Source organism: Amblyomma americanum, chromosome 7, assembly GCF_052857255.1.
Source record: "Amblyomma americanum isolate KBUSLIRL-KWMA chromosome 7, ASM5285725v1, whole genome shotgun sequence".
In the NCBI taxonomy this organism is placed as follows: domain Eukaryota; kingdom Metazoa; phylum Arthropoda; class Arachnida; order Ixodida; family Ixodidae; genus Amblyomma; species Amblyomma americanum.
In genome coordinates this window covers 96,635,849-96,647,061 of record NC_135503.1, presented here as the reverse complement: position 1 = coordinate 96,647,061, position 11,213 = coordinate 96,635,849, and the positions used below count along the sequence as shown (strand labels likewise).

The following is an 11,213-nucleotide window of genomic DNA, read 5'->3' as shown; positions in this document are numbered from 1 at the left end:
GTGTATGCATATATGCACTGTGTCTGTCTGAGGCTCCTGACCAGACCTGTACCCCTGTCATACCTTCACAATGTCAGAGCTGCGTTAAAAATAAACCTTGACATAAATTAGATATGTACCAACTAGCTCAAGTTTACAGATGTCTAAATCTGGCACACTTGTCCTAGAATATAAAATGCACACTGAACACTGACAAAGCTGGCTTCAACCTAGACGAGTGAAGCGGGTCATTCCCCACTGATCCCTGGGCCTCGACTAATCCTAGGATCGGACCAATCCTAAGGTCCCGACCAGTCCTAAGATCCCGACCAATCCTAAGGCCCCGACCAATCCTGGGCCCGACCAATCCTAAGACCCGACCAATATAGGTGCCCCGATTGAAATAGCTAGGTCATAGGTCCCGTTCCATAATCCCAGCTTCAGAACCCGTTCAAACCTATACACATTTTTACAGTAGAGGAGGCAGCCTGCTTTAGCTCCCATGGAAGCCGCCGGCTACCCAGCCAGGGCGGAAACAAGCGTGTGTCGGCCACATCAGAAGGCGAGGAAACGGAGCCCAAGCAGATCGCGCACGGTAAAGCTGAAAGGGCCGCAGAACCGAAATGTTACAGATGCCGGAAATACGGTCACCTTGTTAAAGACTGTCCGATGCCTGTTCACCGCACCAACAATGAAACCATAAAGCCGGGGGCTAGACAGCCATCACAATACACGCCTGCGTCATCGAGTAGCGATCTACCTAATTTCGAGTACGTCAAGACTGCGGTGGTGAACCATAAGAGCTATGATGCGCTCGTCGACACCGGAAGATCAGTCTGCACGATCAAGATGTACGCCACCATGGCTTGTTGCTCTTGCTTCGAAGAGGACAACCTGGAGTTGTGTGGATTTGACCAAAGCCCTGTCAAATGCCTTTCAAGATTCAAAACAGCAATGGAGATAGATGGCGTGAAAGGCGAAGACGTCATGCTTCATGTCGTGCCGAACACATCCCAGTACTTCTCTGTAATCATTGGTCGCACCTGGACGGAGTTGCCTAACATCGCCTATGTCAAGGTAGACAACACCTTCAAAATCTAGGGCAAAATTGACGAAACATTCCGACATCTCGAACCCTGTACCCAAAACCAAACCATAAAAATCACGACAAAGAACGACGTAGCCCTCGAGCCACGTTCAATGAATTTCATCATGGCAAGTGTGGACCTTGAAGGCGAGACTGACGTCTTGTACCAGCGAAAGGGCACGATGACTGGAAGCGTGTTTTATGTTGCCAACAAGCAGCTCAGTGTACCTGTGGCAAACACTTCCAACTGCGCGAAGGTTCTGAAGAAGGGGATGAGCCTTGGTCGAGTAGCAGAAATAAAAATTGACACGGCTGAGCTCAGTACAAGTGAAACAACGAAAGTGAAAACAGCAAGCGCGGATCCGATTCATGAAAAGGATGTTGCAATAGGTAACGGTGTGACGACGGGGGAACTCCAAGCCCTGCTCAAACACCTCCTCAACCAACACCGCGAGTGCTTCGCAACGAATATTGACGAGCTGGGTTGCACCAACCTCATTGAAATGGACATTGTTCTGAAGGAAGTACGCCGGTTTCTTATAGACCCTACCGAGCAAGCAAAGAAGAGCGTGAGACGATACAGAAAATTGTCAGCGAGTGGAAGGCCGCAGAAATTGTGACGGAGTCACGGTCTCTTACACAAGCCCTGTACATCTCGTGCGCAAGAAAAACAGTGAACCGCGACTTGTAGTCGATTATCGGAAGCTGAATGCACAAAGTGATGAACAAGTACCCCTTCCCACTAATTGATCACGCTGTCCAGCAGCTCCCTGGAAGCAAGCTCTTCACAACGCTTGACCCTGCGCACGGCTTTCTTCAGATCCCTTTGAAGGAATCTGCAAAAGAGAAGACTGCCCCTGTGATCCCAGACGGAACATGGAAGTTTGAAAGACTCATTTTTGGACTTTCGAGAGGACCGACAGAGTTCCAGCGCCTGATGAACACAACTCTGGGGAATCTCCGTAATACTAAAGCAATATGCTACTTGGATGACATCCTTGTACCTGCTAAAAATATTGAAGAGATGCTAGAAAGGCTGACGAAAGTGTTTCGAACTCTCCGCTACGCAGGACTGACACTCCGACTTTCAGAGTGTAGATTCGCAGATCACCGAGTCGATTACATTTGATTCATCATCGGTGAAGGCGGCGTGTGACCGGGAACTGACTTAGTAAGAGCAATCGACGAGTTCTCTGTGCCGAAGGACCTTCATGAAGTCAAGAGGTTTCTCGGGCTCACGAGCTTCTTCAGACGATTTGTCCCGTGCTACGCAGCGCTGAGCGAGCCACTGAGTCAGCTAACTCGAAAACACGAGGAATTTCGCTGAGACCAGGATCAGGAGTACGCATTTCAGGCCCTGACGATCGCATTGACATCACATCCAGTGCTGCAACTATACAATCCGAAGGCGAGAACAGAGGCGCACACCGACGCCTGTTTTAACGGGTTGGCAGGCATTCTCTTGCAAGCGAACGAGAATGACATCCTACATCCCGTCTACTACGTCAGCAAGAAGACCAGCCCAGCTGAGAGGTTCTACCATTCGAGTAAGTTGAAGCTGCTGGCAATCGTGTGGACCGTCGAGAGATTGAGACCTTCTTGACTGGAATCTAGTTCACCCTTGTGACTGACTGTCAGGCTCTCGTCTACCTGAATGCCACAAGGGCGCTCAGGCCGCAGATAGCCAGGTGGTGTGACGTGCCTCAGGAGTATACCTTCGACATACGCCATCGACCGGGTTCGAAGATGGAGCACGTTGACGCAATGAGTCGCGCTGCAGTTGAAGACGCAAGCGATCCGTGGGATAACGTCATCGCCGGCAAATCAGACACATGGCTGACGATCAGTTTGCAGGACCAAGCTTTGACAATTCAAAGGTCAGACGAAGAAATTCGTCGGATAGCTACAATTCTAGAGAAAAACTCATGCGATCGTACTGCAGCAGAACGCGCCTTGACACAAAACTTCGTGCTGAAGGAGGGACGACTGTCTCGCGAAACAGAGGCGAACGGCAAAAAGAAGTTGCTCTAAGTTATGCCTAAATCCATGTGAAAAGCCTTTGTGTTAAATTTCACTACTTGGAAGGTCACTTCGGGATTGATCGGACAATCGCAAAGGTCAGTGAAACATACTGGTTCTCAGGGATGCGCAGGTACGTCCGTGAGCACATCAGACGATGCTTAGAGTGCCTGATCTGCAATGTGCCAAGTGGCACCCCATCCCCCCTGGGTGGCGACGGTTCGAGACCTTTCATGCAGATCACCTGGGCCTATATGTGAGAAGCAAAAAGGGAAACAAGTTCGTCCTCGTCGTCATCGACAGCCTTACAAAGTACGTGAAGCTCTTCCCTTCAGGAGACACATCGGCAAAAAGTGTGACCAAGTCTTGTGAGGACTTCACCTTAAGTTACGGTCTGCCGGAAAGGATAATAACCGACCGAGGAACGTGCTTCGCATCAAAAAACATTTGAGGAATTCTGCAAAGGCAGGAGCATCCAGCACGTGCTGAACTCAATGAGACATCCTCGTGCAAACGGTAATGTTGAGAGGGTCAACCGAACTCTTGTTCCGACCATCATGACCGCCATGGACAGAAACCACTAGGGAGAATGGGACATTAGACTGAAAACTTTCGTAGCTTTCCTCAACACGTCCTACAACAAGAGTACCGGAAGGACTCCTTTCGAGGTGCTCTATGGCTACAACAATTTGGGATCCAGGTCAAACAAGCGTAACACAGGCACTGGAAATGGTTCACAATAATTCTCTTCGCTTCATTCTTTCTAACTATACCAGAGCAGCAAGCATCAGTGCCATGGAATCTAGCCTTACCTTACCATCCTTGTCATCACGTCGCAAAATTATTCACCTGTCCCTTTTTCACAGATTATTCTATCACCCGCAGTTTCGTGCCGAACTTATCTCACTACCTCAGTACGTATCGACAAGACTAGACCATATTCTTAAGGTTGACATCCCTTTCTGCAAATCAAAAACTTTTTTCCAGTCATTCGTACCATGCACATCGAATGAGTGGAATCACCTTCCTTCTTTGACGGCCACCATCACCGTTCATAAATTATTCAAGAACGTTATAGCTAACATTGTTTAACTAGGATACTTTTTATATTGTGTTATCTTTTTTCTCTTCCTCTGAACGCATTATCTAACAGTGTATATGTAGCCTCATGTTTGTACTTTGTTTCATTAACTCCAGTTTGTTAAATTGACTTCATTTTTTTGTAACCACTCCCCTCTGTAATGCCGCAATGTCACTGAGGGTATAGTAAATAAATAAATAAAGCTCAAAATTTCGCGACGGTGCTTTCCGTGAGATTACAGACAGAAGATAATGTCGCCTGGACGGATCCAGAACAACTTCAAGCTGAAGTGCGATCGAGAGTACTGTATTCTCAGGCAAAGTACAAGAAAAGCATCAACATGCGTCACTGCAGTGGGAACGCGCTCAAGGTTGGCGACGTAGTCGTCATGCGATGTGCTCCCGATCACACCGGCGAGCCGACAAAGACGCAGCCTCGCTACAAAGGGCCGGTGATTCTCACCAAAGTTAAACCAAACGACACGTATGGAGTCGAGGCACTGAAGGGGACACGAAGCAGGCACTACGCAATAACGGCTCACATCAGTTCGCTAAAAACGTGGTCCACGTCGTACGAAGACGCTGAAGACTTTGAGGAGCCTTCGGACCAAAGCGAGGGCGCTTCTGATGCCAGAATGGCCCAATGTTAGCGGACCTCCCGATGCGCGGCGAGCGAGCGCAGCGGAAAAAGTGAGGTTGTCCGGCAACTCTGGGCGAGGAAGCGACTAGCAACCCTGGGGAGGAAGAAGGGCAGACGCAAGATGGACGCTGGTCAGTATGCAGTCATGTAATCGCTCTCAACTTAACGTTATCAATAAACAGTTTGAAAAAGTAAACAGTCATCCTGCCGTTTATTCCCGCCCCAACGCAAGAAAAGCCTACAATACTAAACTTTCTAAAAATGATCAGCTGAACAACACTGTCTATCAACTTCCCTTCACCTCCCCTAGCCAGAACAAGGAACAACCCACACCCCACAGCACTGTGACAAAGGACAGTCTCCCCCTTTTTTCTGCCTAGACTCTGCTCCAGGCAGAGTGCGACCATCCGGAGTTTTCATTCGCTCCAAGAATGTGTGTCTGTGTCGTCTGGGTTCGAGACCTTTTGGTTGGAAAACGAGCCTTGCAGAGAAGACGATTTACAGGTTTCCGCAAATAATCGGTGGCTGGTGTTGTCGGATAGTCAGTTATAGTTACGAAGAGTATACGGTAACACTCGAAGGTCCAACACCCGTCGGCTTCGCTACGACTCGCGACCCTGCAGGAAAGTTGAGCGTGTGTTCTGTAAATTACACGAATTTGACTGAAGACGTTTTACGCATACAACTGCATGTGGGACATTTTCCCACGTAAACGGCGTATATCGCTGTCCGCATGTGAAGTCAGTATATCCCGCGTTCGTGTGTTTTATATTCTTAATATTATTTAACGTAATCGCAACTAATGCTGTATTGAACACCTGAAGACAGATGCGTCGATCGGCGAAGGAGTGACGAAGTTTGCCGGTACTACTTGGAGGCGAGAGATCACTGGGATGACCCTGTCAGGTCTGAATTATCGTAGCAGAATATAAATTGCAATGTCACTTTCGACATGTTTTGCCAGCTGGAACGCGCCGCCATGCATAGTCGAATCACTTGCCTACCTCGTTTCCCCCAAAACACGTATTAGTAAAATGATACTTTAGCTGAAGACATCTAGGCCAAAAGTGACTTTTGTGGAAGCATTGTCTTTCCTTGTCACCGTTTGTTTGTGTTGTGTTCAGCTGTGTTTTCTGCTAAGACATAGTGCAATGTAGCCACTAGGTGTCAGTTTTGTAGATAGCCTATAGCCTATTCGTGTATCTAAACGAGTGTAACAAATGGCGTGTGAGAAAAATTAAAGAGCGATGGCAGAGTGCTTTCAGTTTCCAGCTCGTATTCGGGAGGGGCAGGGCTCGTTACAGTTACACAGATCTACCGGGGCTCCGCCGAACTTCAAATTGGTTTACATGCTTTCTCTTAGCTGGGACCTGAGCTTCCCCAGGGGTTAAATACTTCGGTAGAGTAGGTCTTTGACCCCAGATCCCGCATTCCAAGAACTGTCATTGTGTCACTAAAATCGTCACCGTTATCATCACAGACAGCTACCTGCAGTCGGAGGTAACGCGAAAGCATACCGTATGCAGCCGTGCTTAGCACGCGCGCAACTAATTCCCGCCCGTGTGGCAAGCGTCGGCGTGACCCGGTTCGGCAACCGAGGCTGGACGCAGTGTTGGTACACAGGCAGCGCAGCCGGAGCGTGCTGGGCTCGCGCGAGATCGGTTCCCCTAGGCTGCGTCGGCCGCCGGGGCGCCCCGTTGGAAGGCGCCCCCACTTTCCTGGCTACGCACGGCTGGACACCCCTCCGGTATGTTCAACGCGGCTTAGCGATGCCGTGAGGCAGGCCTCTGTCGCCTTCACCGGGATGTCCAATGCCCTCTGCGGCCAGCTGCGAATGGTGGACAACGCCTGCAAAGCACGATGCTGCTCGCGTGAAAGGTCACAGAACACACGTTGGCCCGTTTTACTTTCGCCATGTTTTGAAGCCGGGATGTCTGCCCCGCAATCGCTGACGGTTCAACTAAATTGGGAGCCCTCCAATATGGTGTGCTTTGAGACGTTGCTTTTAGCTGGGGAATGAAAATAAATAAATAAATAAATAAATAAATAAATAAATAAATAAATAAATAAATAAATAAATCACCTACTTAGACAACTTACCCAAGGTATTGCTGCACCCTTGCAGTACGGCTTATGGCCCTGTCACAAGACACTTCCCGAAGGCCTTTCCAGCAAAGGCGCCCCTTTTCATGAAAGAAGCGAAACGTGAAAGGAGTACACAAGTGAGTGCCCGAAAAATACCTTTAAAAATTAGAGGGCCAAATGTTTTTCGTTTCAATTTTTTCATCACCCCAAAAAATATGAAGTGCCGAAATTTTGCAAATGAAGTTTTCTGTAGAGTACCACTTCCTTGCGCACTATTAAATGTGGTTTAGAGGGCGTTTGTGGGAGTCTATTTACCACCTGCAAAAGCCCGCACGCTGATTAGGTCTTTGAAGCAACGAACTGCGGGCGTCAGTCATCTGTCGGCTACTCCGAATTCCCTCATCGTCCGTGTCACGTTAAAGAAACTGGTCGCAGTTCGGTAATGTGCATACGAACATGCGCAAGAGGCTTGAAGAAGAGCGCATGCAAATCTTGTGTACGTACGCTCGAAGGTAAAGGCGGGGAAAGGTGTAAAACCATGGCTTTCAGACGAGTCAGACTGATGCAATGCTTTGCGTCGATTGCATGGTGTGCATTATGTCACCATCTTTGCAGCAACTTTTCTGCAACGTGCTTTGCAGCAACTTCCTTTTGGTGGAAAAATAAAATTCTTTACTTATTTTTGAATTACAAAACAAAAATCCTTACTGACACTGTGCGGGGTTTTTCTAGCTTTCAAATTTTATGTAAATTTTACGCCTCTAGAAATAGTGACATAGCTAAACGGTGCACCTCAAACGTGAAACAGCCGTTGAACTTTACACCGGTCGCTGTGCGTAAAGTGGAAGAGTTTGAAAATTGAAGTGGCCTATTTTATAAATTCCTTAAACCTAGAAAGTTATTTCATTTTACTCTTTTCATAAAAGAACTACCGAGAGCCTATCTAATCGCCAACAGCAGGATTTGTTTATCGTACTGGATACCATGGGCACCGAGGCTACTGCCCTGTGTAGGAAAGCGCCACTGTACAGTACGTATACTTCTAGCGCGGCAGTTTCTTCCTATGCAGCTTGTGGTCAGGACGGAATTTTTCTCGTCTGGACCGTATATTGTTCGGCAACTTAGCCGCCTTCATGTCGTCAGCTGGCGAAGAGTACGGCACCAAGAGAGACGTGCTCTTCGAAGGACAGAAACATCGCTGGCGACAGACCGGAAAAATGGAAAGCGATCCATCACCAAACGCAATATGATGCAGAAAGCAGATCTCTTTTACATGCTATCATCGTCACCAGAGCGGAATGGCCCACGGAGCATGTTGGAATTTAAGTGCAGAGAACGCTTTGCTGCGGATATGGACACTGTACGTTAGTTCGACTTCGTTGTCAGACAAGGCTATGAAAGCCTAATTTTCTCGTTACTTTTCGCCTGTATGCAGCCACATTTGACATGGAAACCACACTAGATTGTGAAATTGGATTTTAACCACTAGCTTTTAATGATGTCCCCTTTCTCACGTCTCTAAGGACCTGCCAGAATATGCCTCTCCGCGCAAGGGTATTGCCGACAGCAGCCATCGGCACAGACAGGTCGCTTCTTAGCTAACTCCACAAACGATGCTTATTTGAAACGATGGCTGCGTGTACACGTTAGGGAAGCACCTACAGCGACCGTACATCTTCGTAGGCTTGGGTACTATTGATCTGTTAACCTACTGAGCTGTCCTGCGTGTACCTAATTAGCGTTGTTATCACACTGTAATTAGCTTACTCACAGGTTTTGAATTACAGCGAACGAACAAAACCGAATGAGTGAAAGCGCAAGTGAACGAAAGAGAGACCTTGTTTATTTATTTATTAATTTATTCCTTTGTTGGTGCACATGTTCGTTGTAATATATTCTAGACCGCAGAAAACGTTACAGAAGTGAGTGGAATAAACAAAACGGAAAGTGATAATGCAGTAAGATTTTAAAATCATGACACAATACAAAAGGCGTCCAAATGAGCACAGAATCCATTCCAAGATGACACGAAAAAACGAGTCACATTACACGTCAAGTACTTAGTTTTTAGCGGTAATTCTCAATCAACACACGCCAGAGATACTGTCAGCCCAGGCAGGCAGGTGGTTCCAACTGCTGGCCGTCTTAGAGATTAATGAGGTTAAAAATGAATTGGTTCAACGGTATCCAATGCCAACCACACGTTGCATTCTTGAAGATCCGAAAGCGAAACTAGAAGAGACCACTCGCGTACAAGAAAAAGGGAAAATGAATAAAGTATAAGTTAAGCACCCTTTTTTGTTTGCTTGCTTCGCGAGTAGACGTACGGTTGAGTGCCGCCGCAGCCTGGGCCGAAAAATGAGCATGCAACGCAATTCAACACTGCTGCTCAGTCTCTGCGGGTTCGTGTGTTTCCGGCGGCAAGACGGTGTCACTGGAGTACAGAAGGGCGAGAAGCGGATGTCGGCTTCGGTGCAGCGACCGCTTCGCGCAACGACGCGTGCAGCCGTCGACGAGTCGAAATACGACCCATCTGCGTCGCTGCAGACGTCAGCTCGCTCTCCGCACAACGCTCCTGCCGCGGTGGGAACCTACGAGCGGCCGTGTTCCCTCTGTCTGTTGCCGCTGGACAGCTGCGGGACGACTAGCTTTGTGCGGTCGTCCTGTTCCCTGTAACGTCTGACGCTCGCAACCACGACTGCCAATGGGAAATACGTTGAGGGTTACGTTTGACGCTGTCATCACTAGAGGGTCTATGGGAACTGAACTCGATTGGCGAACTATTTATTCCTCGCGTTGCAGGTTTACTGTTCTTTGTCCTACAAGCAGACGTGGGCATGCATTCCGCAGGACCGCCTCTTCTGGCGCTTGTTTTGGGACACCTACGGAATTCACGGTAGCGAGGGGCTGGGCTGCAGCTCCAGCCACTGGCAACACTGCTATGTGCCGTCACAACTATAAGCTCTAGTTTTCCCTTCTTGCACTTTCTCCTTTTTTCCTTTCATTACTTCTTTTTCTCCGATCTATGCTCGAGGTCAACTTTCTGTGGCCCAATAGTTGAAGGTGTGAGAAAAGGACCAGGCACCCACAAGCAAGTGGGACCTGGTGGTTGACCCCGTAATCGCTATCATGAGGCGCTGGGAAGGATCGCCGACGTACATTTCACCTTTCATGCATTTCCTTCATGCATGTCATCCCTATGTATGCATTGCAAGTTTAATCGAGTTACCTTCAACCAAATTTACCATGTTAAAATAACATATCCGTGAAAAGAAAAATCTGGAAATCTTCGAACTTCAGTCCTTTTCACCGAAAGAACGTCGCCGTTCTGAGTTTCTTGCTATACTCATAAAAACAATTGCGCCTTGTCTGGTCTTATACGCCTGTTTTCGACTGCGAACTTTTCGTGAGTATGGCCTGGAAACATCGTATACGACGAAAAAAAAAGAATTAAAAAGGAAGAAAAAATGTAGTGAGACATTTTCACTTTCGTCTATACTTCGGTTTACGTTTACTCCTTTTTTTTTCTTGTACCCCTCCTTCTTTCTCCCCTTCCCATTTTGGGCGCCATGGAGACAAAAGTTTGTCACTTTGGTCAGCCTAGAGAGATTAGTTTGAGATCCCTGGTCAGGACTACAGGCGCGGGCCCCATTATCTTACCTACTTTATCTGCACGCCTGCAAGCATCTGCACGCACTCCTGTCTAGGTGTTTGAGTCGTGGATAACAAATGGAGAGAGGAAGCAGTTTAGTCGTAGCCAGGGTCGGTGTGCATGTTGCAGTGCGTCGTTCAGGCCGCCACAAAACCAAAAAGAACAGTTACAACAAAAAGTCGTGCAGCATCCAGTTCTGTCCCGTGAACGCCTTCTCGGGGAGCCCTTCGAAAGGCAACGTCTGCGAGGAAAACCCCCAGGGCGCTTGGAAACCCTTTCGTTGCTCCGGCGGAGGAAGTCGCACCGACACCCAACTTCGTGGAAGCCAAGACTGGTCTTTCGGCGTTGGCTGCGAGACGGGCCTCTTGGCTGAGCATGTCGCATGCCAGGCCGCCGCTCTCGGCTTCCAGGTTGAGCCGGCTGAAAAAAAAAAAAAACGGTCCCCGAAGCACTCGATGCGAACACAAGCGAGAAACGATGCTTCAGTTGGAGAGCGAAAGTCGGTGATAGTACCACTAAAACGCGCCAGGGCCGGAGTGCCGCAAGTAAAATAATAATTATAGAAAAAACAGCACCCAAGCATGGCAAAGCAAAACACACCGCCACGCTCGCGTCAGAAGCTACGCGAGCATGAGACGGTATATAGCTTCGGGGCCTGCGTGGCTGGCTCG

At 48.3% G+C, this 11,213-nt stretch overlaps 1 protein-coding gene across 1 annotated transcript in view; it reads right to left on the bottom strand.

The window, feature by feature from the left end:
* Positions 1-8,760: 8,760 nt before the first annotated feature.
* The window catches only part of LOC144097960 (uncharacterized), a 91,711-nt gene continuing 89,258 nt past the window's right edge, over positions 8,761-11,213 (bottom strand). The window contains exon 3 of the mRNA XM_077630549.1: positions 8,761-10,962. Within this exon, the coding sequence (XP_077486675.1) occupies positions 10,680-10,962 (283 nt within the window). The 3' untranslated portion in view covers positions 8,761-10,679. The remainder of the gene's footprint in view (positions 10,963-11,213) is intronic.